Raw genomic sequence first — 26,676 nt, 5'->3', positions numbered from 1 at the left:
AGTTAATGGGAGATATTTTACAGAGTGTTTTGCTGCAAAGCCTTCCTCCGTGCGTATATATGCACGCTGTAAACCTCTTATTGTCGCCCCCTCCCCGTCCAGCTCAAGTGTCCTCAATTAGCCTGCTGAGTGACGTCATTAAGGTGACATGGGTGCCTCCCACCTTTCAACCGCTGCAACATGGCATGGATAGATGGGGACGACGTGGATTATAGCTGCTCCTGCAACTGCGATTTTCCAGGCTGCCTGCACGCATGCCTGCAGCCGGTGAGGGTCGGGTCGCCGGCCGCTCCGGCTCCTCTGCAGGGCTGCGCAGCTCCTGACTGACAGAGAGATGAGGGGTGGGGACGAAGGGTGGGGTCATAAGTAGGGAGAGGCGGAGGAGGAAAAGGCAGAGAGAGAGAGCCCAGCCCTTGAATACACGGCAACAACAGAGAGAGGAGAGGCGCACCGAGAGACCGGCCGACTCCAAGTGTGGAAGCCGTGAAAGGAGCCTTCGACGCCGCTGGTATGAACTGACCAAGACAAGGCTGGAAGTGACAGGGATCGCGCTCCAAAGCCCGTGCAATTTCATGTAAAGGTGGGGGTAAAAACACCCAAACCCTCCTCTCTCTCTCCCCCCAACTGTTCACAGAGCTACACCCAAAGACCCGGCCGACCCCCCTCCCGATCCTGCTGCTCCACCCCTCCGCCGCTGCACCGCTCCGGCAGCCGAGATGCACACGGAGACCCGTAACAAGAAAGTAAGTGCACCTTATTGACTTTCCCCTGGTGGCTGTCAGCGTGCGCGGATGCCTGTGCGCAGAGCCGACACTGTCATGTGAATGTCACTGTCACACTCAAGGTGTATCACAGCTTTATTCTGCAATTAGTGCCAGAGTTTTTGCAGCGGAGCTTTGCACGGACACGGCGCGGGGCGCGTTGACGCGTCATGCAGGGACGTGTCTTCTCCCCCGTGTGCGCGTCGGAGGTTAGTTGGGGTTCAATTGGAAATGCTGTGTGATCTCAGAGAGGCTGAGAGGAAACGGAAGGTACAAACTGCAGCTCGTAGGACACCATCTTAGCTTTTAAAGGGCCAGCAGCAGCAGCGGCAACCGGGGCTGCAAACACAACAAGCCTGGGAGAAGAGCCAGGTGCTCAGCCTTCAGATACACCTGAACCGGGACTCCAGTCAGACTCAGTCTGGCAGGTGATCAATCCGTGTGAGTGGTGTTTGCAGGAGACCATGGAGATCAGTTCACCCAGAAAGACCCACCGATGTGCCCGACCTAGCGGCAACATCTGATGGTTTTTGTGTATAGGATGGAATTCTGGCTTAGATTACAGCGACCAGTACCCGACAGTTTTGTTGTCTTGGATCAGTATTTTAAAACTATGATCATCGGTGACGCGGCAATGGTACGAAAAAGCCATTGTTAATCAAATGGACCCGTTGTTTTGTACCCATAACATAAAGATTCTTGTGGCCCTTGTTGGCTACATCTCCACTGCAGTCTGGTAAACAGCTAAAACAGCTAAAATGCTAACTTACACCAGGTTGTTTCTCATTTTGGCCCCACTTGGTCCTCTGTGGAGGACCATCTATCCTCTTACAGGTGCGTTCAGAACTAGAAAATCACAGAGCTCTTCCAAATGTTCCCAGTGAAATTTGGAGCAAGTTAGCGGACCCTGAAGTTCTATGAAGGGTCGGCCTACGCTTTGGGGGAAACATGTGACCGCTCCACTCAATAAGGGGCTTTTAGCACCAAGTGGAAACCAGTAGCCACCGTCCCCAGCCTTGTGACTGAAGACGCCCACTTTTACCCCAACGCTCGCCTAACTGCATAATCTGGCAAGTAGTAGCCTAACCACAGCACACAAGCTTCGAGTGCTCGGCGCATGTAAAGAGTCGTTGCCATGGTTACCCTCGGATAATTAAAATTAGCCTCAATTAATCCATTAGCCGGCCTACAACGGCGGCATTTATGACCCGGCCTCACGTCAGTAACGCGGTAAATGCGCACGAGTCAAATGGAGCAAATCCACAGGAATCTGAAGGAAGTAAGAAAATCCCCATAATCCTCAGCAGCGTTTTACCACAGTGAAATGGGTGTGAGCTGAGCAGAAATAATTAAAGCCAACGATGATGTCACCTTTCAGCTCTGGCCACCAGGAGAACTTTAACTCAGGACAACGGTGTCCACTAGACCAGGGGACACGAGCCCTCCTCAGAGCAGCGCAGCTAACTGGCTCGTTAGCAGGGCGACTGACCGGAGGATTCCTGTGCAGAGGAAAATCATGTAAAAAGATTCGATCCATTAAATCCGAAACATTCCCCGTGCTTTGAACACTTCCAAACGTGGAATATAAGGCTGGATCGTGTGCAACAGCAGGCGCATCAGCCTGAACTTTGACCCCTTTGAGTTGGATTTTTTTTACAGGTTGGAAACGTAAACACCCAAAACCAACATTCTATCCTTTCCATGTGTTAAATAATGAAGAGAAATTTTACTTCCAGTCTTAAGTGACCGAAGTGTGTGTGTGTCGTAGATGCTTCTAAGTGAGGACCAGGTTGCGCATTTCACTCACAAAGTTAGGACATTTGGTCTGATCCCCACAATTGTAAAGGTGTGTGTAAAGGTGTGTGTAAAGGTTGACGTTAGAGGTCAAGGTCAAAGGTGAAGTGAGCCTTGAGGTTAGTTAGGATGGTTGGGGTTGGAGGCAGAAGGAAGGAGATGGTTTATGTCTCTGAAGGTCCTCACAAAGATGAAAGTGTAATGTGTGTGTGTGAAAGAGATGAATATGGAAAACATTCACTATCTCAGTAGTTTGGTCAAACTTTGTTCAGCCAAGTTAATGATTAGTCTCTCTCTCTCTCTATCACACACACGCACACGCACACACACACATACACATATATAGAGTGAATGTTATTGTTCTATCTTTATGCTGATTTTTTTAAAGAATTATCTTTTCTGATGTGACCTTTGCCACGATAAATCACACACAAACGTGAAGAGACTCTCGCTGTGTGACGGTCCCATAGACTTCAAAGTTGATGGGCTCCTTGGTGGTCTGATTGGGGGGTCTGATGGAGGTTTGGCTGTAGCTCGTCTGGCTTTGTTAGCACGTTAGCGCTGTGTTGTCTGACGTAAATAGGTCACAGATATTAACCAGGTCGTTAGTGTCGCTGACCTGGGGGCAGGTGTGAACTTCAGCCCTGACAGGTGCGGAACATGAACGGACGCTGGAGGACAAATTATACCTGAGCTAATATTGACAGTTTAACGTCAACTCTTCACTTACATGTCTCCACTTGAAGGATTTGGAAGTAATTTTCGAACTTGGTCTTTATTTATTTGCTTCCTCAAACATGTTCAGACCTCTTTTGTGAGCAGAGTTGATGGAGCTGTGGTGTGTGTGTGTGTATGTGTGTGTGTGTGTGGGTGTGTGTGTGTGTGCGCGTGTGTGTGTGGGTGTGTGTGTGTGTGTGTTACAGTTACAGTTACAGCCTGGAACTGTTCTGAGTGTCAGATGTTCAGACCACTGATGTTTGACAGGAAGCAGGTTGTCAGATGTTTGACAGAGTTTTAGGCAGGAGCTGTAAATAGAGTTGGATTCCATCAGAACTAAAGTGGAGTCAAACCTACGTCCTCGTCGCGTTCCGAAGAGGTTAACGCCGAGCATCGATATTTTCAAGTGACCTCGCCTCTGTGGCAGTCAGCTGTTTCAGTATCTCAGCGCCTGAAACCCGTAAACTCCGGTTTTTCTCCCAGTTTGGTGTGGAAGAACGTGACTGGCAGGGCCTCGACCTCGACCCCGCGACCTTCCAGAAGAACCCTGAACGCGAGCCAGGCCTCATCATCCGACGCGGTGTGGCTCATTTCCAGGCTCAAAAAGTCTGAAAAGACAAACTGAGGACTCAAAGGTGGAGAATGTTGGTGGTTTACCACCACACTTGGTGGAGGGTAAAGAACAGGGGGAAAACCTGAAGAGAAGCATCGTTACATCAGGTTAGCTGGTTGCTAATTAGCTGCTGGCTCCAGAGGAGGGTTAAAGCTGTTGACCCGTGGAGCTGTTGCCGTCTCACTGTAGCTTTTTCCCCCTGTCTGGGCTGGGCAGCCTCGCTCAGGCTGGCCTGCCCCACGGCTTCAGCTCTATTTTTAGAGCCTCAACAGTGTTTATATGGTAAAAGCAGAGTAGAGCTGCTTGATTCTCCTGCCGTGGAACCAAAATTCACCCCCGATGAGTACAGGGTTCAAATATGTGAGGCTTTGGTCCCCACTGGTGGATGTTGTCTCTGCACAGAACCCCAGAAAAGCCTCTTTTCCATCACCTGTTGGCCGGTTTGACTGGGTGTTCCGACAGCAATCTAAATCTTAGCGTAGCAAACAAATCAACAAATAACCAACAGAAGCCTGATAAAACCATGATAAAAAGCAGAGTGGCTATAGAGTTGGTAAAAGTGTCTGACATCAATTATTCATTCTTTAATTCATCACCATTAGCCGGCTGTAACGGGTCGTGTGCTGTTAATTCCAAAAAACGGATCAAAAGTGTTTGTTTCTTTTGGCACGCCTGTTCCAAGTGTTGCCAGTCCCAGTTCCTCGACTATAAATTAATCTTTGACAACAACACATGGCATTTGCATGTTAACAAATATTAATCGTCTTCTGTGGCAGCTGCTGGGTGTTTTATGACTCTGAACTGGAGTCCTCGGAGTTTCCACCGTGTTCCTGTGAGTTTCACTGGGAACCAGTTCAGGGTCTGGCGGTGTAACTGACTGTTTATGCCCTGTGGGGGTGATGAGGAAGTGGTGAGGTTAAGGTTCTAGGTCATGAGAACGGACCTGATCGAGTCATTCAGGCTGGTAGCCGTCATTGTGGCTACGCTAGCATGTTAACGTGGCGGTCCCCTCCATTACAGTGAGCGTCAGAGTAACTTTTAACGGACCTTCACTCAGAAACCGTGAAAGATTGACGGATGAGAATCACGTGTTTAGCATTTTTTTTTAATTTTGGTTGACCTTTTACAAAAAAAAACCAACCCTCATCCGTTATCTGCTATAAGAAATCTGGAAAAAGGTTCAAATTGACAAAAAAAATATTTGTATTTAACAGTAGTGGCAATTAATATTACCATAACAAACATTAAAAAGCTTGTGTGCTGTTATGTTAGCAACCACTGCTGTTTACTGGTGGTGTTTCCCTGGATTGGAACGCACATCCAGTTTAAGATTACTGGTGAGCTGGAAGAACTGGTCCTGTTATTAGCATCTACGGCGTGCCACGCCCACCAAACGGTTAACAACAAACACCTTCAAAATACTTTATTGACTCCATTAATAAAGGGCGTCTTTAGTAAAGAGAGGAAAGGACAGGAAGTGTGTGTGTGTATGTGTGTGTGTGTGTGTGGGGGGGGGGGGGGGTGTCACCTCAGATTAGGCCATGATGCCGGGAGAGGTTGGGGTGATGCTGGTCGTGGGTGACCCCCCTCCCCCCCCCCATTGCCACCACCTCCACCAATCATGCTACAGTCATTAGTGGCGAGGGAAAGAATCTCGTCGTCATGGCAACGACGGCCACGCTGCCAAGGCAGCCAACAATGAAGAGAAAAGGGAACGTTTGAGGGGAAATGGGAGGGTGGGGTGGGAGTTGGGAGGAAGGAGAGGGGGTAGAAGGAGGGGGAGTTCAGTGTGTGTGTGTGTGTGTGTGTGTGTGTGTGTGTGTGTGTGTGTTACCTGGTGAGGCCAATTGAGGCTGGATTGTAACTGGAATTGGGTTGAAGGTGGTGCAGGTCAGCTGATGGTCACATGACCGCCTGCGGACGGGTGTCAGCGGACTGGTTTTTCGGAGAGTGGACCTCCCCCACTTCAATCTGTGGAATCCTCTGCACTGATTCTGTAAACAGACATTTCCCAGTACAGACGGGAACCTTCGCCGCGTCTGATTGGCTCGGGGTGACGTCTTGTTTGGAGGGAAAAGCTTCTTCTTCTTTGCAATTGTTTGGTTTGTGGTGTTGATAGAAGCAGGAGAAACGTCGCCACTGGCTGCTTCTCTGAAATAACAGGAGGATACCCAACGTTATTATATCAATATTAGAGGGCTTGCTAATCGTGTTAGCGTGATAGCTTGAATCTTAGGTGGGTACTTCTTCCAGGTCAGTAGAGGTCAGGCGCCAGCTGAGGTCTGACCTGAATGAGAGTGGAGCTGCGGGGGTACTGCTCACATTCATGTTCCAGGGCTCACAACCTGGGTCCAGGCAGCGCTGGGCCTCTCCACCTGAGCGGCACATGCCGTAAGTTCTGGGAGGTTTCTGGTTATGTTTGTGAGATGTTGTAGAGTCGTGGGGACTCGGGACTCCAGTTTAAAGCCCAGGCACACGCGTGTTGTAGACCCGACTGTTTTAAACCAGATTAACCTGTTGCCTGCAGTGTGAAAATGGTCTGTAAACATATTTGGATCCAGGAGTCTGCTGGGGCGTAGAGGGCCGTAACGGGCGTGACGAACACAAAATACCTGAGGGTGAAGAAGGAGAGGATGTCCATCTGGATCTGAAAGGCCGTTGTTGGCGTTCGTGCTCCTGTATAAACGTGCTCCAGTCTGGCCGGGACGCCGGTGTGAGCGAGAAGATGGAGCGGAGCGATCTGCTCCAACAGGAATCTAATCTGCGTGTGAGTGGGGTTTTGGCACGTTTGTGCTTAGACTGGAGCAACGTGTGTTTAACACACCGCAGAGCACTCTACCTTTGTCTGGTGTGTGTGTGTGTGTGTGTGTGTAGATAAGAGGGCGTGGTGGGAAGTGTCAGCCAGCTGTGCGTCAGCAGGGCGGCGTGTGATAACAGTCAGCAGTGAGACGCAGACACGCCCGGCCCACCTCTGTTCTCCTCAAATGAAGATTTTCCAACGTAAACCTGCAGGAGCAACTTCAAAGAGGAGGAAACGTTGATGAAGCGCATGTTTCAGGCATAATGAATAGCATCACCTTGGAGAAGGAAGTGGGCGGGGCTTCTGGGTTGGCTTCCTCTAAATCCAAACAATCATCAATTGGACTTTATTCTACTGTCTACATGAAACCAAGAAGTTATAAAAGGTCTTTTTCCTGTGACGTGTTTTCATGCTCGTGACATGTTGACATGTTGTGTAACAGCTGTGACCTTTGAACTCTGGCAGCCGGCACGATGGCTGAAACCCTGAAAGAAGAATTGCAAAGAATGAAAATTGCTTCTAAAATGGCCGACTTCCTGTTGGGTTCAGCTCATTGTCCCGAGAGACTCTTTGCTCCTCTGACCTTCAGCCTGCAGGTGGGTGGCGCTAGTGAGTGCCGACTGTGTCCTTCTTGGATCTGTGTGAGCCCCCCTCGCGATCCGATGGAGCCTGGCCCTTTAAGAGGCGGCCGCCTGTGCTCGACTGAGGCGGGGGTGGTGGTGGTCGGGGGGGGGGGCTGTCGGGGAGTGGTTGGGGAAGGAGATAAGTTTGTCTCTTTGGCTTCGCGTGAGGGTGTTCCATTACAGCATCATGTGACCACCTTCACCTCTGCGTCTGTTTACAGCTTTATTATTAATGAGGACTGATCAGAAAGGAGATGATCCAGAAGTCGAGTGTGAGGCGGGTGGGGGGGGTCATAGCTGGGGTGGCGTTCACTTTCTGAAGAACGTCATCAAGATGGATGTTATGTTGAGAAGTTCAACATTCAAAAGTCAGAATGTCTTTAAAAAAACCAACATCCCTTACCTTTGACTCCATCCATCCAGTTTTAGATAAGAGTGAGACATCTGGGTCTTTTTAATGGTCTTTGGGCGCATTGGGAGGCGAAAGACGAAGAGTCTGATGACGGAGAACGGAACGGAACTATAGAGAGCAGAATAAAATGATGCAGGTTATCTTTTTGTTTCAAAATATCCTCATCACTTCATCTTTTATTTCTGAGCAAGGGTGGAAAGGTGTGTGTGTGTGTGTGGTGTGTGTGTGTGTGTGTGTGCGTGTGTGTGTGTGTGTGAGACTCCTGTTACATGAGTTGTGTAACTTTTGGAAGCACCAGTGGAAACCGATGGGACCTGACTTCTCCTCCTCTGTCTCATCTGCTCCACCCCGTTGTCCATATAATTAGTTACAGAGGTGGAGCTTTCTCTGACACCCCCCCCCCCCCCCCCCCCCACACACACACACACACACGCCCCACCCCCCCCCAGTCCGTGCTTGAACTCATCATGTCCAAGAATCAGCACCAGCTCAATTCATCTCTTGTTGAAGGTCAACTCGCAGATAAATTTTAGTTATTAGAGGTGCAGCAGGTGGTGTTTTGCTGGTTGGAGGTGTGAAAACATCTCGAAGAACCGGGCTGAGTTATTGGGTCGAGGGCGTGTCCGGGGCTGAACCTGCTACGTCTGACAGCATCTCTGTTCTTGTAAGAGCGGAACGTGCGGCCTTTTGGAGGTGTGGAGCTATTAAAGGCTTCCCAGGAAGGAGTCCCACCCTGTGGAACCTTTGGAAAACCTCCATGTCTGAGTTTTCTGCCTGGCCTGATGCGGAGTCAGGCTGTTTCCCCAGACTAAAAAAACAATTCCAAATGTAAATATTCAAACGATGGAAAATTCTGGGCGCAACTGCTGCGATGGCGGAACCGACAAACGGTTCAGTGGCGTCTATGGCGCCTTCCTCGGACCTTCTGAGGGGATCATGGGATGACCTGCAGGAACCTCCCCATGGTGGGGAAGTTCCAGGCGACACCCTGAAAGGTCGGTCATTTCGGTCAGGCGACGTAGCGGCTAACTTCTGAGAGGAAGCTGGTGGGTCGCATCTCCTGGACCGGCCCCACCCTCAGGAGCCCACCCTCTGAACCCGAAGATGCCATGGAAACAGACACAACCTGTTTCAGAATAAATCATCGTCTGTCAGGCGGATTCTGAGAGGCAGACGGCATCGACGGTGTGAACTGAGACTGAACCCACAGCGGAATGAGCCGTCGCTGGGAAAAGGGGGAAGAAAAAGCCTCCTGCCCTCCGTTAAATTCTCCCTCCTTTTCAAGTGTGAAGACACCGAAGTCGATTCAGTGAGATCGCGTGACCGCCAGCCCTCGAATGAACCTGCTGATGCTTAAATTAAATAAGTGTGTGTGTGTCTGTGCACGTGTGTGTGTGTGTGTGTGGGTATGTATGTGTATGTGTGTGTGTGTGTTCTTGGGAAAATGGCTGCGTGTACGTCCATCATGGTTGTGGGCACAACCAGATGTGAACTGAGTGTGATCAGAGTGCGGCTGACTGGGGCAATCCCCTACCCCCACCCAAAACACACACACACACACACACATACCCACACACACACCCACACACACACACACACACACACACAGGGCCTTGGGGTTTGCAGCAGTGTCAGTGTTGACCCAGATAGTGTCTCTCGCTCGCCCCTCTCTCTCTCAGCACACTGTAAAAAGTCCGAACCGTACAGTCTTCTTCTGCTTCTGTTAAATTCACTTTATCGGTGCGTCTCAGGTCGTGAGTGTGGGTCTGTGAGCACCGGCAGCCGCAGGATGTTTTCATGAAGGAGGACAGGTGAGGACGAGACAGAGGTCAAACACGAGTGTCCGCTGATGTCATGACGTTTATGCAGATGGGACCGTGACGCCGGGACCGAAGGCTGACGAAGAGTCGACACCATGAAGAGCAAATAACAAGATCTAAAGTCGGTTACCCCCCCCCCCCCCCCCAAATCAGCATTTTCTTCTGGCACAAATCTGCCAGTGTTGAGTCAGAACTCTGATTATTGTGCATATTGTTGTAGCTGAAAATGTTCCTTGTGCAGATTAGCTGCACATTTCCTCGGTTTGTGATAAAATACCGTCTCTGTTTACGTCTCAGCCCTCTCGATCCCCCCGTACCGGCTTCCTGTGGTGGCATCAGAGGCTGACAGGGTCACACCTACTCCACCCCTTTTATTCCAGGAACTGAATAAGACCCCTCCTTGCTCTCTCTCTCTCTCTCACACACACACACACACACACACACACACACACACACACACACACACACACACACACACACACTTCTCCCAGCAGATGTGGCTCAAATGGGATTTGCTGCAGATTCTCCATGTTTGCTTCACTGTTTCGCCGTATTAGTGTGGGTGTGGCCGAAGTGTCAACGCAGAAAGTTCAGACAACAAATAAAAGTTTCTTTCCCCCCCCTTCCTCCCCCGACTTTGATTTAGTGTTAAGGGCGCTTAAATCCCACCTCACTTGAGCTCCACTTATGGTTATTGTGAACGATGGGAAATTTATTTAGAAATCCTTTTTCATCCACGTTCGGCTTGAGTATCTTGTTACGCTGATCCCAAGTGCTCACATGTGCTGTTAGCACACAGATGCTAATGCAAGACCCAGAAAGGCCTGAAAGTGAGCTAGGCTAACTGTGCTAATGACTGGTGTTGGCAGAAAGAGCAAAATCTGTCTTTGGAGTTTTATTTATGCAGCTGAACTATAGTGGAGCTAATTGCTAACATGCTAAGTATGTGAAAACATGACAAAATCAAAATAATTTTTGATCTTCCGATTTAAAGTGAGACTTACACTTAATTAACCAGCAGCTGGTTGAAGGGGCGGGGCTATGGTGCCAAGGCCAGGAACCTTTTGTCATGAAATAATTCCACCTCTGACTGGATGACTTTGCCTTTTTAAGCATGAGAATGAGTAAGGTGTGTTCGCACTGGGACTCGGGGTGATCCTTGGCCGGCCACCCCTCCTCCGTGCACCCCTGCTGCTGCGAGTAATAAGAAGGAAATCAAATCTCGGAAGTGTTTCCTGATGTGACTTTTGTGTGACTTTTGTGTTTATGTATGTGTGTTAATGCTGTGTGTGGGGGGATTTACCTTTGTATGGGGGCACAGAGGGGCTCTGTCCCACCACAAAGGCCACTGAGAGGCCTGTGTGTGTGTGTGTGTGTGTGTGTGTGTGTGTGTGTGTGAGAGAGTGGTGTGTGTGTGTGTGTGTGTGTGTGTGTGTGTGTGTATGTGTGTGTGTGTGTGTTGGGGGAAGGGGTGCTCGCAGCCACACCCGGGCTGATTGGTAGGGGCCACACCCCGCCCAGGAATCCTCGTCCCCTGGGTCACGCCTGAGCATCTGGCCGTCAGCATAAAGGCAGACTGACGTCATTTCTTCTTCTCTTATTTCTTCTCTCGTGTCTGTTGTGCAGTTGAATACGTGGTTGCTCAGGTGTGACCCGGCACACACCTTAACGTTGTTGTTTTCTGCTCTCCACCATTGCCAGCCAACCGCTGGAAAATCAAGGGGTTTTGTTTCGCTATCCAGACGCAAAGCACCTTAGGAACCTTAGAGGAGCCTTCTGGACCTTCTACCGGACTGGACCCAAAGTTCTTGTTGGTGCTGAACACATGAACAACCGTCTTTACTACTAAACATGTATGAGCTCAAAAAAACTGCTAGCATGATGAGAGTTTGTTGGTAAAGGGAGTTTTTTATGTAGACTGTGGTGTGCGACAACTTCTCTATTCTGCTGCGTTCTGCTGCTTTTGCAAATAAGACATTTCGCTACGTGACGAACGGCGGCCTTGCTACCACGACAGGAAGTAGAAATGTGTTTCGGCCTCGACGTGAGAATGATTTTTAGAATAACTTCACACTTCTGCCATCACTTCCTGTTTCAAACTTTTCCACGCATGAAGAACCTGTACGTGCAGCATGGTCAGGGTCCCGGCAGAGGCTTCGGTTCGGCCCAGCGAATTCTGACATCGTGCGTTAAAGTTTTGGCGGAAACTCGGCCCATCGTGTCTGTTTTTGGCAGAATAAAACTATGTGACAAAGACATACGGCAGCACTGAGAGACAAAATGGAGTGTTTCTGCCTCCCCACCTCACCCTGTGTGTGTGTGTGTGTGTGCGTGCGTGTGTGTGTGTCGCCCTGCAGAAAAGGGTGTGTCCGCCTAGCTTCCACTGAAAGAGAGGGAGGGGTCAGTTCACAGCGACTCCTCCCTGCTCACCCCCTCTCTCTGTTATTCTCTTTCACTCTCATTCCCTCACTGGCAGCCTCAGGATTGGGCCTTTGTTTCTCAGCCTCCCCTCGCTTATTACTTTAGTTTTAAGTTTTGTTCAAGTGTGTGTGTGTGTGTGTGTGTGTGTGTGCGTGTGTGTGTGTGTGTGTGCGTGACTCCCTCCCTCACTCTGGGCTAGTCTTTTAGGGAGGGTTTATTTTGTTGCCACTTTCACAGGTAACTCCTGTTGTCATGTTCTTTCACTTTCACTTCCTGTCTCACTTCCTGTCCCTACTTGTCTCTTAACCCCACTTTCGTCCTCAACTTCGTCAGCGTCCCCCCTACTCCCGCCATCGCTCCCTCATCCCTGGACGTTTTTCCAGCCGCTCCTCCGTCTCTTCGCTCCTCTCATCTGCCTCTTCTTCTCCTCCTCAGTGCCAGTCAACTCAGAAGCAGAAGAAGAAGCAGCGGAGTCCGGCCAAACAGAGCGCCCTGACGCATCAGCAGATGCCACCGTCATCGCCGCTGCCCGCATCCAAGGAGGAGCTGCCGGAGGAGGAGTTGTCGGCCACCAGGCCTCGGCCGCCGCCGGAGGGCGAGGAGGACGAAGCTGGTGACGAGCAGCAGGAAGTGGCGTCACAGTCTGTGAAGAAGAAGGAGGAGGTAGAGGAAGAGGCGGAGCCAGACATGCCTGTCGTGCAGATCAAACCAGAGCCGGAGGAGATGGAGTGCATGACAAAGACCAAGGTGAGGAGGGGAAGAACAGGACCAACTGAGGAGACAGAAGGTGTGGCGGTGGGAGGGGCTAGTGGGCGGAGTTTCTATAGGGGTCAAAGTATCGCAGTAAATCCCCCAAAAAGCACCTACAGCATAAAACACGAAGCAACCTCCACCTTTCGCTGTCTGTACGTGAATTTGCATTTTTTCCTCGTTAATCAGTTGATTGACACCAATTAGCGTCGTAGCCACGTGATTGTGGCTGGAGGTCTTCTGACTACCAGCCCTGCGCTAGCGTCTGTGCCACTTCTGTGAACACCTCTCTACGCAACTTCATGGAGGTCAAAGGTCACTGCCGGGGACGGCTGGTTCTTTATCAAGGCAGGAACGCACTCTTCGTGTTTATATTCCTCAGTGGTCTCCTTGTAAATTTAGCCGTAAATTTAACTAATTGGGAGCAGCGTCCTTGTGATTTACGTGGTGTGTGTAGCAGAGTAGCGCTGGTATCGTTCGCCTGACGTCACAGGCGGGTGGCGTAGCAGAACGTTCAAGGAGACCCGACGATGGGGTGTGCCGCAGCTAGGTCAGGGCGTTCATCTTTTTCTTTTTACATTCATCAGTCAACACAAACGTCATCAAAATTCCAATGAAAATATCAAAATTTTCCCCCCAAACCCCAAAAATCAGAGGCACAGTAGAAGTGAAATGAAAGCGGATGACCTCAATAGCACTGCAGCAAATGATGAAAGGAGGAAGGAGGAGGTGCTGGCTGCTCGACATTAGCTAGCTCAGTTAGCTCGGTTAGCCCCGATCGCTCATCCTGCCAGCCTGATGCTGGAGGAAACGGTTCCCCTAAACTGAACCGTGCCTTTAAAACTAATTCATGGGGCTCTTTGGTAGAACTCTGCGTAAACCGTTTACGTCTGCAGGAACTTTATCGGTTAGTTCCTGCTCAGGACGGCTGTTCCTCTTTGTATACTCTGCCTATATTTGGCCGCCAGCTTCATTGTTCACTTCAGAACTTTGGGAAAAAGAAGGCGGCCGGTCCGTTTTCTGACGTGCTCAACGTTCTGACTGTTCCACTGCTGCGAGCTCGGGAACCTTTTTTTAGACATAATCACTTTAGCAGGAATGGTACCACGCTTCTAAAGTTATGCTGAGTCAGGGGTTCGGATGCAGTTCTAAAGGTGGCAGACGACGACGTAGGCGACGAGCGGTGGAGACAGATGAGGAAGGAGTGCAGATGGAGAGAGGAGCGATGGGTGGAGGGTGTGGAGAGTCCGATAAGGAAAGGCAGGATTATGAGTGCCATCCATTTTGTCCCAGTTTGTCTGAACAGCCGGCAGCAACAACACGAACACTCAGACGCTTCCCTCTGTTTTTTTCCTTTGGAAAGAATCCCGGAGCTAATTCTCCATCTGACGCCGATGTTTTCAACTGGACAGTCGGCTCAGCATCAGCCCGGAATTATCGGGATCTTAGTCACGTTCTTCCAAAATAGAGGATTTGATAACGTTTCGCTGGTTCCGCTGGGCGTCATTGCACAGAAATTTGCTTTGATGTCTGCAATACAGAACAAAGACGGGAACAAAGAAATCAAAGGACCGTGTTGCTGGTCGGGATGATCCCGAGTCATCCAGCGCTGCGAACACGTACGCAGGCTATCTTTCGTAACTCTGCTACTCGCAACCTTGACCGTGTCCTAAAGCTGCTACCGGCGAGAGAAATCTTAAGACGTAGCCTCCTCACGCTTGGCGCCTATTAAGGAGTCGAAAACGAGGAGTTTTTTCATTTTTGATGCTCAGATTAGAATCATCCTTTGGAAAGAATGTTCAAAAAATCCCAGAGCGTGCGTTTCTGTTTGATCCACCTGTGGCACAGGTGGACCCGTGACCCCCCCGATATGAAAGAAACTGTATATTACATTTGTGATGGTATGTGAGAATGTGGCCAGGCGGGGAGGGGCGTGTTTGGACAAGGAGATAAGGGTTAAAGTGGAATTCGATGCGAAGATCAAAAACACTTCTGTAGCACGCCGGGAACAGGAAACACCCGACACGCCCCCCCGACGGCGCCACTCCACTAAAGTCATGAGGGTGACTGTGAGCGTGGGGAGGGGGAGGGGCCCCACTGCACAGGTGAACTTAAGGAGACGCGAGGACCACCTGCTGATGGCACAATGACCTCTTGATGGTCGATTTAAAGTCACGTAGAGAAGCCCGGGATGTGTAGGTGTGATCACTGAGGCTGGGATGGGGGAGGGGTCTCCGAGTGTGGCCGCATGGTTTGGGTTAGTGCTGGGTGGGGGCTGGGTGGGGTAGTATTGCGTAAGGGTTCATTAGGCACAGGGGTGTGTGTGTGTGTGTGTGTGTGTGTGTGTGTGTGTGCGTGTGACCACACCCCCTGTGTAGCTGCCTTCAGTTTCCTGTCCTGAAGATAAAGTCTGCAGGAAGTAAATCCTGCTGGTATTCTCTCCACACACACACACACAGTCAGCCACACACACATTCAGCCCCCCCCCCCCCCCCCCCCACACACACACACCTTAAAGATCCACATGACGCCCAGGAATGAATTTGTCTCTCATTCAACACTACTAATAAACGACGACACTGGTGGGATGCAGGTTTGTCCTTGATGAACTCGGGACAAATTATTCCCGTTTGCAAACGTAAATCGCGTTAATACGAGCAACGGAATAAACTCAGAATAATAAAACGCGGCCAGTCAGGCGGTGGTTATGCTTTTGTTGTTTATTTGTACGGCGTTCCGGAGACTGAAACAATAGGCCGATGCAGGTGAGCCCCTCCCATCAGGTGATGCTCAGGGAGTCTTGAGTTTTCCCGGAAGAACAGGAATATTTGTGAGAACCGTCTCAGGAGCTGATTTACAGACGAGCCAGAACGCAGAGCTGCACGCTGGAAACATTCGTCAGGCTTGTTTGTGGCAAAAGTTTGTTGCCAACTTCCTCAGATTTGTCCTTTCTTTTTCCCGAGACACACACACACACACACTTTTATCTCATTGCACCTCTCCTCTCATCCTTCTTCTCTTCCTCTCTCATCCACTCACTTCACTCTCTCTCTCATCTCTTTTTCTCGCTCTAATAGGATATGTTGAGGGAGGCTCTGCTTCCGCTCGCCCCATCGCCATGGCAACCATGGCTCTGGCGGGAGTTGCCGAAAAGACCGTATAGCCTGACCCCTCCCCCCCCTTCCTCCTCCACCTTTCCAGACCAGCCTCTCTAACTCACTGCTTCAGCCAAAGGCGAACACACACGTGCGCACACTCACACGCACACACACACTGAATAGCCCTGTAATCTCTTTCTTTCATACACACATATACAAACACAAACACACACACACACACAATGACTCCCTCTGTGCGTGTGAGAGAGCATGAGTGTGTGTCATTGATGTATGCACATTAACAAGACTGTTGTCCTCCAGTAAATAAGAGCACTCATGCACAAAGACAGGTCACAACACACACACACACACACACACACACACACACACACACACACAGGCCTATTAGCTGTGCTTTTGCCAGGAGGGTTTTCCTTGCGTGTTGGTCACTGTGTGTATGTTTGTTTGTGTGTTTTGATCAGCCCATCCATGAAATGACGCAATTTTTGCAAATTTTTGGACCACAGAGAGATGAAGATGACGATGATGATGACGATGATGATGACGATGATGATGATGATGATGATGATGATGTTGTGCAGGCAGACAGATGCGGCTCCCTCTACTGGTAGAGGATGATGTCATAGTTGGCTGTCCCTGTCTCCTGGCTGAAGAGCAGCAGCTGTGTGTGTGTGTGTGTGAGAGAGAGAGTGTGAGTGTGTGTGTGGGAGAGTGTGAGTGAGTGAGAGATGTTTCCTGGTCCTTTTTCCATGTCACCTACAGAAGAGTTTTCAGACTGGGCTGTAACCAGATTAGCCATATATACTGCGACCGGCCAGCAGGGGGCCGGATCCTAAATCTGTATCTAAATCTGTTCAGGCTCCAGATTTAGTATCCTGACTAAATTCCTCAACACTGAAGAGGTGCTCTGTCCTCTGAGCGACACTGAACACATGTTCTCTGCAGATGCAGGGAACTATGGGCGACGAGTCGCGAGCTCGGTTAAGTAGGAACCGCTGGGCTCCAAGCCCCGCCCACACGCTCTCTACCCTGCGTTAGCCACAGCTGGATACAAATTCAGGCGCATTCCTGCGAAGCTAAATAGGAGCATGCTGGGAATTCTTCGGGGAAATTAATCCAAGAGTTTGACGGAACAATAAGGGGAAGCGAGAAGTTTGACAACTTGCACCGAAATAATTAAAGCGCCTTTGATTTTGATTCATTGGTGAAGGCAACGCAGCAGAGACCTGGAGCTTTAGTTGGCTTTGAGAACATGGCTGACAAGATTAATTGATGTGTTTATGTCATGGAGATCAATCTGTCTGTGTCAATCTGTCTGCTGAAATAACCCTTAGTCGGAGATTCACCACATTTAAGCTCATAATAGGAAACCTGTCAGTTCACGGCAAATGTGTTTCTACCAAAAACAAGATTTACACTAGCTAAGGCGTCGCAAAAGCTATTTTCTAACAAAATCATTACATATGTAAAAATATTAGAGCTTTCTTTGCAGCTTTTGCTGAGCTAATTGTAAATGAGGGAGAAGCGAGCAGTGCGTGCTAGGTCACATTAGCCGGAGCGCCGAGCTGGGATTAGCCCGCTAACAGGTGGGTGAGCAAGAGAGATAAGATAACAGCAGGGTGGGGGTGTGGTTGATGGGGGTGTGGGGTTCTCCTCCAGTTGTCGCTTTCTGCCATCTCATCTCTCACACTAATTCAATAACTTTTTGTTTGGTTGAATGAAACATTTGTGACACGACTGACATTTTTCTGCTTTACGCTCTATTTTTAGATTTTTCGGGTAGATCTTTTATTGTCCGATTCTGTAAAAACGAGTCTTTGGCTCCACAGCGGCTCCGGTTTCAGAGGCTCTCCCAGAATCCCGGCAGAGATTCAAGGTGGAATAATCTAGTGAAACGTGGGAATTCGCAGCATTCCGGCTTCTCAAACTTCTTCTTCCTTTGGGGATTTATCGGAGTTTGGACTTAATCTGAGCCACCTAAAGATGGGAGCGAGGGAGAGCGGGGTGGGCGGGTGGGAGTGAAGCCAGCGGATGGATGAGAGGGTGAGGTAGAGAGAAACGAGGGCGTGGCCGAGGTAAACGGAGGGAACAAAAGTGGAACGATCGTGAGGAAAACGGAAAAGATAAGGCGGGAAAAAAAGACTGGGTGGGACGAAGTGATGGAGAGAGTGGAAGAACTGGAAAAGGATGGGGGGGCAGTGGAAAGTCTGATAGCTGATAGCTCCCAGTTTCCATTGGCAACCCCAGGCTTTTCCCACCCACTCTGCTTTCTTTCTCCCTTCCCTGCCCACCATCAACTCCCTTCACTTTCACATATTTTTTTATTTCTCTTTGTTCCCCCTTTTTTGTCTCCAAACCAATTTAGTGGCCCTGTTTTGTGGTTTCTATGCTACTGTTGCTGATGCTAGAACTTTCTAAAGAACAGTTGTGCCCATTTCTTGCATGACCTGGATGATGAACTAAGGTTCTGGAAGACGACCCCACGCTTCCCTTCTGGAAGGTTCTGAATCGTGCGGAACCGCCGATCGGCGTCCATTTGCATCATAATGTCACATGACACCAGGCGGGATGTTTTACCAGCCTCGGTATTTATGCTGTCTCGCCGCCACTGCGCCGAGGCTCCGCGTTTCGGCGTGGCCCGAGCATGGGGCGTTGCAGAGGCTCCGCCCACCTCCTCGCCCAGCATGCTCAGCTGACCTGGAAGGCGGCCAGCGGCTGGAACGGGAGCTCCCTCCTGTGCCAGCATCTCTTTCTATACCCAACCCTCCTCGCCGACGCCCCTCCGCCTCCCCCAGACTCTCACACAGCTACCATTGTTCCCGTCCGGCTCCATGGCAGCTGAGGCTCGAGTGGCTGCGTCGCCCGGCCCGACTCGCCTGAGGAGGCTGGGAAAAACGGATGCAACTGAATGCATCTGTGCAAAGCCTTTAAGGCCTAAATGGGCGACGCGGGGTTCATCTGTTTTCAGAGGGCCGGTTCACCGTCTCAAACACTCGCACGTCCTCAACAATTCTCCCGACGTTGCAGAGTTATCGATGGGATTGGTGGGATTGGTGGCCGATCGTGACCAGCACTGGCGGACACGTCATGCCGGGCGACCTTTCGCACATTTACACGACACGGATCTCTTCGAGGGATCAGATCCTTCGACCGTGTTAACATCCACACAGGCTGGAGCCTTCCCGCCACTGGAGCCTCCTCCAGGCCACCATTTAACTTCTCTACCTTTGCGCTCCAGGAGGACGACGATGGCGAAGACTACGGCCAGCCGATGCACCTGGAGGTCAAACTGGAGCAACCGGACTTCAAAACGGAACGCACGTCACCGGAGCCGGATCAGACGGAGCCCGTTGACCTGTCGCTCAACAAGCCGCGTTCCTCCTCAGCTCAAGTATCAAAGTCGAGCGCCACAGTCAACCCTGCGCCCAGCAGTACCCAGCCCAGCCTGTCGGCCACGCCGGTCCCGTCTACAGTACAATCCATAGGCTCCATGGTAACGGAACCCCTCCTTCCCCACTGAAAGTGCCATGAATGAACCATGCATTAACTCCACCCTCCTCTCGCCCCTCCAGGTTCTCTCTCCAGGGTCGATCCTGGCCACTCAGGGCGCCGGCGGCCAGCAGATCCTCCACGTGATCCACACGATCCCCTCGGTCAGCATGCCCAGTAAGGTGGGCCAGCTGCAGACCATCCCTGTGGTGGTGCAGTCGCTCCCCGTCGTGTACACCACCGTGCCCACCGACGGCGTCGCCACAGCAGCCATCACGGTTCCGCTTATAGGCAGCGATGGACGCTCCGAAGGATCAGGTGAGTGCTGCGCACCCTAGTGGCAGGTGGGGGAATTACCGCAACCTGTATCAGCTGCCAGGCTATCAGGTCAATGTTGGCATTGTATCAGTAGGTAATAATTCCACTCATTTCAGGCTGATCTCACTTCAGTCACCTGCTGGAGTGAAAATGTGTGGCAGCTATTAGCCGGCAGTGGCAGATCCTGGGTTCGCATGTCAGATGTTAGCTAGGAGAGGTGAACAATTACAACCAACATTAACAGAGAAAATACTCTTTTTCCGCCAGAATTCATCCCATCCCCAGCTAATAATAAAATTAGTGATAAAGGTGTATCTGTGAACAACGCTGTAAGTGTGAACAACGCCTAACAGAAACACTACTTCCTGTTTCTGGTTGTTATTTTCACTTTTCTACCTCAGACTGCTTCAAGTTGCTTATTTAACTCAACACATAAACATTTTCCTAAGCTTATATCCCCAGTTTCTGCAAAGCAGCTGTCGGCATCAGCCCACTACTATAAAGTAGGTTGGCTTGTAGCATATCATCGCGCTAAGAGCTGCATACTTGACGTGTTTGTAGCGAAGTAGCTTCCGTCCAAATCAACACCCTCCGAGACACACCGTATCTGTGACTCATTCTTTTATCTGCTGTTTCAAATATTGAAATATTATCTTAATAATAAATGTTATCGTGGCAGTGAGGCGGAGATGTTTCCATTCTCCACATTGATTAATGATCAGCGGGTCTCTCTCACCAGCGTGTTTGAGATTAGAACCAACGCCCACCCCCTGAATGCCGGTCTGTCATAAGCTCTCCATGTTAGCAAGCGTAGAAAAAACGGATGTCTGTGTGGCGTGTCATGTTTTTGCAGTTGTCGTACGCTGAAAATGTTTGAGTAAGCAGCACAAGTTTCCCAAGTACAGATTGACTTGTGGCCAGGGAAACTGCCCCAGATAAATTGTCCCATTTTCAGCAGATTTCGCAGCAGGCCGGTCAGGTCGACTGGCGTGGAGGCCGTAATCCATCCTAAACAAACACGAGGGGAAGTGGACATTTGCTCTGGCAGGTCTGTGCAATGGGCGAGGCCCTGTGCACAAACTGCAGTCAGGACTTTTAGTGTAGTTCAGGCGTTTGAGAAGAAGTCTCACCGTTTGAAATGTTCCTTTCCCGCGACACTAGTCGGGATGCTAACGTTAGCGCTAACCCTTCTTGGGTGTCGGAGATGATTCTTTGTTCGTCTGCTTCCTCATCACCCGGATGGATTACAGATTAGACAGTAACCCCCCATCCCCACGTGTCTAAACGGTCTGAACGGTGCTACGCCGTTTGTGCGACAGGGAAGGGGCGGAGCCAAAGATGAATCCAGACTGGAAGTCTGAATCGTACCTGGTGAGCAACAGCAGGAAGGAATTGGTTCTGTTTGGTGACGGGAGGATAGGTGGGTGGAGGAGGGGTGTGAATGAACTGTGGGGGGGTGTTAGGAAGGGGGGGCACAGGGTCATGAAGGTGGTGCTGCTGCTGAATATGAGGTGGCTTAATTGTCTCCAGGGACAAAGAACACTTTTTTGGGGCCTGACATCCCCCCTCCTCCTCTTCCCCAGTACTCCACCCAAATTCCTTGTCACCCACCCCAGCCACTGACCCACCCACCCCTCCCTCTTTGCTCTCTGTGAGCTGGACTTTGATCAGTATGGCTGCCACATTCCTGTGGATGGAAGAGTCAGCGAGGGGAATGGGAATTGAAGTTCCCCGTCGTTTTCTGCTCTGGGATGAAGATTCCACCCATTTTTTCCCCACCAGCTTGTTGCATTCATTTATTTTCCTGCTCAATTGCAGAAACCCGGACTGGTTCGGACTGGAAAACTTTGCAGCTTCCTTTTTGCTAATTTGCTCATTAGCATGTTCTTTGTATCCAGTGGGAGGCTCTTCGTTAATAGCTGTTCATCCTCCTGCTGAGATGGTTAAAAGAAAAGGGGAAGAAAGCCGAGCAGGACAAGACTGTGCTGGTTCTGTGATGGCAAAGTGGAAAGCTAGAGAAAAATCCCAGATGGAATTCTCCCAGTTTGATCCATTGAATCTGCAGACCACACCCACATCGCCACACATCAAGTCAGACTTAAGCTGCAGGAATCCTGGAACCACTGTGGAGAAGTTATTGCTGTTCTCTTGTCTCCTGACCCCGCCCCCCTCCTCATCTTTTCCTTCTCTTCCCCATTTCCACAGTTCGCATCAAGCCGGGTTCAACGTCGCCAGAGTATCAGAGTGACAGCGATGCGGAGAGCGGCACAGAGTCTGGGTCGGCTTCCCTCAGTGCCCAGAGTCTGGACGCTGGGTAAGTTCTAGTCTGCGAGGGTGCCAGTCAGAACAGACCAGGCTGGGTTTGACCTGGAACCATGTGTTTGGGCCTGTGGGCCGAACCCCAAAGGGTAAAGGTGAAAGGAGAGCAATTCATGTAGATTTTGACCTTTATCACACAAGAATCTACCAGTGACCTAAATTTAAAGACTACTTCAGTAGACACAGCAAGGGGTTCTGGGAAATGCGGTCCTTGAATAATTGTAATACTGCAGCACTGCCTCAAGTGGACGTCAAAGCTTACATAACCCTTATACAACAAAACACAGCCCATGTATCCTGTGTGTGTGTGTGTGTGTGTGTATGTGTGTCACACACTAATCCTAAATGCTGTTAAATGAAAAGACAGACTCACACTTGTGTGTGCGCCTGTGTGTTTTCTAATAAATCAGGAACGACAGAGCTTTCGCCACACCCAGTAGGCGAGGTCGCCAGACTTTTAACTGAAATCCAAGGCGTGGGCGTTGACAGTTAGCTTAGTGCAGTAATCTGCTGTGTATGTGTGTGTGTGTGCGTGCCGTTTGGGCAGAACAGTGCAGTTCCGAACAGAGGTGTAAACATGATTGTGTAACGTACACGCTTGGTCATCACACTTGCTTAAACACTGCCTCTATTCACATTAAAAATGTGATCAAAATATACATTTATGCTACACAATGGCACCAGGACGTGAAGATTTATTTATGATATACGTTTAATAATAGAGATTCGGTGTTGTTGCTGTGGAAGTGTGATTAAACTAACGAAATCAACATCTATTGTGTGGCAGATAAGCGGGGCGACTCTTTGGCGCCCCCTTGTGACACATGGACGCACAATATTCCGCATGTGTGGATGAGAACGTGCTTTTATCGTTTCCAGGTCAGTGATGGATCTGGAGCCCGTAGATCCGGATTCACCAGATGTCAAGAGGAGGCGGATCCACATGTGCGACTATGAAGGCTGTAAAAAAGTTTACACGAAAAGTTCCCATCTCAAGGCGCACAGGAGGATACACACGGGTGAGTCCAGAGCCCGGTTACTGGTAACCAGTGGTGTGCCGTCAGGGCCTTCAAAGCCTTCTCTGCTCGATCAGTGTCACTAAATCACATTTAGTATCGTGATGTCATTTCATCATTTTAAATGACATCACAATATTCTGCTCATAGTTTCTCTCCGCTCCCAGAAAAATCCGCTGTGACTCAGTTTCCTTATCCAATTGGGTTCTGACTGCCGTATTTTCCGGACTATACGTCTCACTGGAGGCTAAAACTGCATCAGCTTTCCATCCACAGTTCGCCTTCTTTCTTTCTCGTAGCAGTCAGTGAGCGCTTTTTTTTTTTGTCGAGCCAAACCCTCCCTCAGCTGGTCCAATCCGGAGTTTAAATTCTGCAGCTTTGTTTTTCTGGCAGCGTTTTGTTTGTGTTCTTCCTCTGGTTTTCTTCGGGTACACACCAGAGGTGTTGCCGTGTTACGAGCATAGAGGGCGCCACCTTGTGGCCACATACAATATGGAGGTTATTTGTCATATGAGTCAGTTTGAGAGATTCATCACAGGACAAAGAAACCAATGAAAAACAAGACTTATAGTCCAGAGAATATGGTAAGTAGGTTCCGAGCCACTTTGCTGCGGTGCGGTAGTGTCACGGTCCTCTGATTGGAGGAACAGCTCAGAGAGTTAGCGGCTCACATTGTTGTGAGTTTGCCCACCCCCGTGCAAAAACGGGGTCTTTTATGGAGTCCTGGCGGTTCATAACTGTTGCGAGCAGCACTAGCTAGTTGTTTCTGGTAAAGTTTTAATAGTTGTCTTTTAACCCTCAATGACAGAAGGAGGAGACGATAGTGATTTGGTCGCAGATCTTCTAAGAAAGCCATTTTCAAGCCGGACCCTCAAGGAAAAGCTGGATATTGTGAGAAAAGGCCGGCCGACCCCAGAGCTAGCGAGCCTGAGCCAACCAGGGAAAACGTGCGTTCGCCGCTTTCAGGTCAGCAACTATGAGCGCTACCCCTGGCTGACGGGCTCCGAGGAGAAGTGTAAACTGTTCTGCTGGGAATGCTTATTATTAGCCAACGATCAGCTCGGTGTTTGGAGCCACACTGGGTTTGCAAACTTGAGTTGTCTAACTAAGGCAGCATTGAGACACCAAAACACGGCCGGGCACCTCCATGCAACGGTACTAGTTAAAACCTTCGGAGAAACCCGAGTGGATCTAAAGCCCAGTGACCAAGTGCCCAAGAACAAGGAGCTCCATAACGCAAGGGTGAAGAAGAACAGGGAGATATTGCAAAGGCTGATAGACTGCCTCATATTCTTGGTTAAACAAGAGTTAGCATTAGGTGGACACGATGGAGGATTTGCTAATAGAGGCAACTATGAGGAGCTTCTTTGTTTTTTGGCTGAAACAGACTCCGACTTGCATTATCACCTGACCACCAATCAGGTGTTCAGTGGAGCATCAGGGAGGCTTCTGACCGACTTGGTCAACGCGATTGCTGAAGTGATGGGAGAGAAGATAAAGGTGGAGGTCAAAAAAGCGCCCGCCGTGGCCATCATGGTGGACGAGACGGCCGACGAGGCGGCGCAGCTGTCGCTGGTCCTGCGTTACGTGACGGACGCCGTCGTCACCGAGCGCTTCATCAGGTTTGAAGACGCTCCCAGCGACAGGCATGCCGATAGCGTAGCTGCTCTTGTCGTCCGATTTCTGGAGGAATATGAATGTCTGGATAAGGTTGTGGCCCAAAGCTTTGATGGCGCGGCGGTCGTGTCCTCTGGGCTCAATGAGGTTGAGGCGAAGGTTAAGGAGAGGGCACCCTTGGCCTCGTTCCTCCACTGCTACGCTCACAGACTCGATCTGGTCCTGAGCCAAGGGGCCTCAAAGCTTAAAGAATGCAAGCTGTTTTTCGCCCACCTCAATGGTCTGGCTGCCTTTTTCTCCAGATCTTCAAAGCGCTCGGAGCTCCTGAAGCAACGACTTCCTCATGTCGCACCATCGCGGTGGCAACACACGTCCCAATTGGTCAGAACAGTCTTTAAAGAGCGAGAGGCCCTGATAGAGCTGTTCCGCCACATCCTGGAGCGTCACGATGACTATGACCAGGACTCCCTGTGCCATGCTGATGGATTTCATGCCCGTTTGGAGGATTTTGGCTTTTGTTTTTTGCTGCACACGTTTAATGGGATTTTCCAGAATTCCCACGTGCTCTCCTCAGTGCTGCAGAGCAAAGCTGTGGATGCTCGGTCGTGCCGGGCGCGAGTGGAGGAGTTCGGTGACGCCGTCGAGCGAGAGCGGGAGCAGTTTGAAGAGATCTACGAGGCAACCGCGCGCATCTCCTCTGCCCCAAACCCTCAAGGAGACGCTCGCGCACATTACCGACAACTCCACAAAAAAGTTCTGGACAATGTTAGGTGCCAGATACAGAACAGGTTCCAGGACCAGGACAAATTAACCTTCCTCTCCCTCCTCGACCCCCAGCAGTTCCCAGATTACCAGAAAAAATTCCCGCAGACAGCCTTCTCCAGCCTAGGGCAGAGTTACGGGACGTTGTTCGACCTGCCCCGGTTGAAAACGGAGCTGACGGTGATGTATTCCATGACTCATTTTAAGGGGAAAGTTCCCGCTGAGCTGCTGGCTTTCCTTCATCGGAAGGCTCTGGGTGAGAGCATGGGGCAGCTTTACTTACTAGCATGTTTGGCAGTGACCGTCCCGGGGTCGGCTGCCTCCGAGCGGACAGTCTCGGCTTTGCAACGGATTAAATCGTACGCAAATCAAACGTCCGGACAGAGGCGAGTTCCGGCGTTAGCCTCCATGGCGATTGAAAAGAACTTATTAGCGGAGCTGAAAGGAGCGTGGCTGTACGACAGAGTAATTGAGCGCTTCGCGGGGAAAGAAAGGAGCATAGATTTTGTCTACAAGTAAATTTCGGTGAGTAAAATAAGTTATATTTACATCTTTTATGGAGTTCTCTGTTTTTTTGCCGTTATTGGGTCGATGCGCCTGCGGGCTTGAAGGCATTTGAAGGTCCGGTTCTAGAGTATACGGGCCACCACTGCCGTTAACCACCACAGCTAGAACCCAAACATGCTGGTGTGTTGGTGGCCTAACCACCGTTCTCTTGCTCCCCCTCCAGGTGAGAAGCCGTACCACTGCACCTGGGAGGGCTGCACGTGGCGCTTCGCCCGCTCCGATGAGCTGACCCGACACTTCCGCAAGCACACGGGGATCAAGCCGTTCCGCTGCACCGAGTGCGACCGCTCCTTCTCCCGATCCGACCACCTGTCCCTGCACCGCCGCCGCCACGTCATGATGTGAGCTCAGACCTCGCAGCACAACTTGGACCCCTTTGACTCCTGCGACCTCCGACCCCTTGACCTCCATCAGCAGATAGAAAGCACTCCTCTCTCCTCCTCTCTGATTGTGAAGGTCACGGGAATATCAGGAATGCACAGTGGGCAGATGTTGCTGTTTCTTCACCATCATCACCATCACCATCAACCGTCCACCCTCCCACTCAACCCTCAGCAGATGGATGGAGGCGCACCCATCCCTCCATCCGTCTGTCTGTCCATCCATCTTCGGTCTGGTGGCGAGGAGGAGGAGCAGGTTGTGGTGTGCAGGATGTCGCTTCAGCTCTGAAGCCCAAGACCAAACTTGTGATCCTCCCTCTGAGGTTAATCTGGAGGAATTTCCTCCTCACGGACGCTTCTGGAAGCACCAGATTGTGA

At 50.4% G+C, this 26,676-nt stretch overlaps 1 protein-coding gene across 3 annotated transcripts; it reads left to right on the top strand.

Moving 5' to 3' along the window:
• Positions 1–285: 285 nt before the first annotated feature.
• On the top strand, positions 286–26,321 carry LOC115252570 (Krueppel-like factor 8). 3 transcript variants are annotated; one of them, XM_029847886.1, is made up of 9 exons: positions 286–508; positions 635–743; positions 12,397–12,708; positions 19,069–19,323; positions 19,403–19,637; positions 21,843–21,951; positions 22,836–22,975; positions 23,781–25,876; positions 26,082–26,216. In XM_029847886.1, exons 2-8 carry the CDS (start codon positions 717–719, stop codon positions 25,868–25,870), a joined length of 3,168 nt encoding a protein of 1,055 aa, XP_029703746.1. In that variant the 5' UTR covers positions 286–508; positions 635–716; the 3' UTR covers positions 25,871–25,876; positions 26,082–26,216. The 3 variants fall into 3 exon arrangements, with proteins under 3 accessions (XP_029703746.1, XP_029703748.1, XP_029703747.1); XM_029847888.1 differs by lacking the exon at positions 23,781–25,876 and having other exon boundaries at positions 345–508; positions 26,082–26,321; XM_029847887.1 differs by lacking the exons at positions 286–508; positions 635–743 and adding an exon at positions 11,990–12,198.
• The last annotated feature ends 355 nt before the right edge of the window (positions 26,322–26,676 follow it).

This window comes from Takifugu rubripes, chromosome 15, assembly GCF_901000725.2.
Source record: "Takifugu rubripes chromosome 15, fTakRub1.2, whole genome shotgun sequence".
NCBI classification, from domain to species: Eukaryota; Metazoa; Chordata; class Actinopteri; order Tetraodontiformes; family Tetraodontidae; genus Takifugu; species Takifugu rubripes.
Note: the sequence above shows the minus strand (reverse complement) of the source record. Positions and strands in the feature narration are given on the sequence as shown.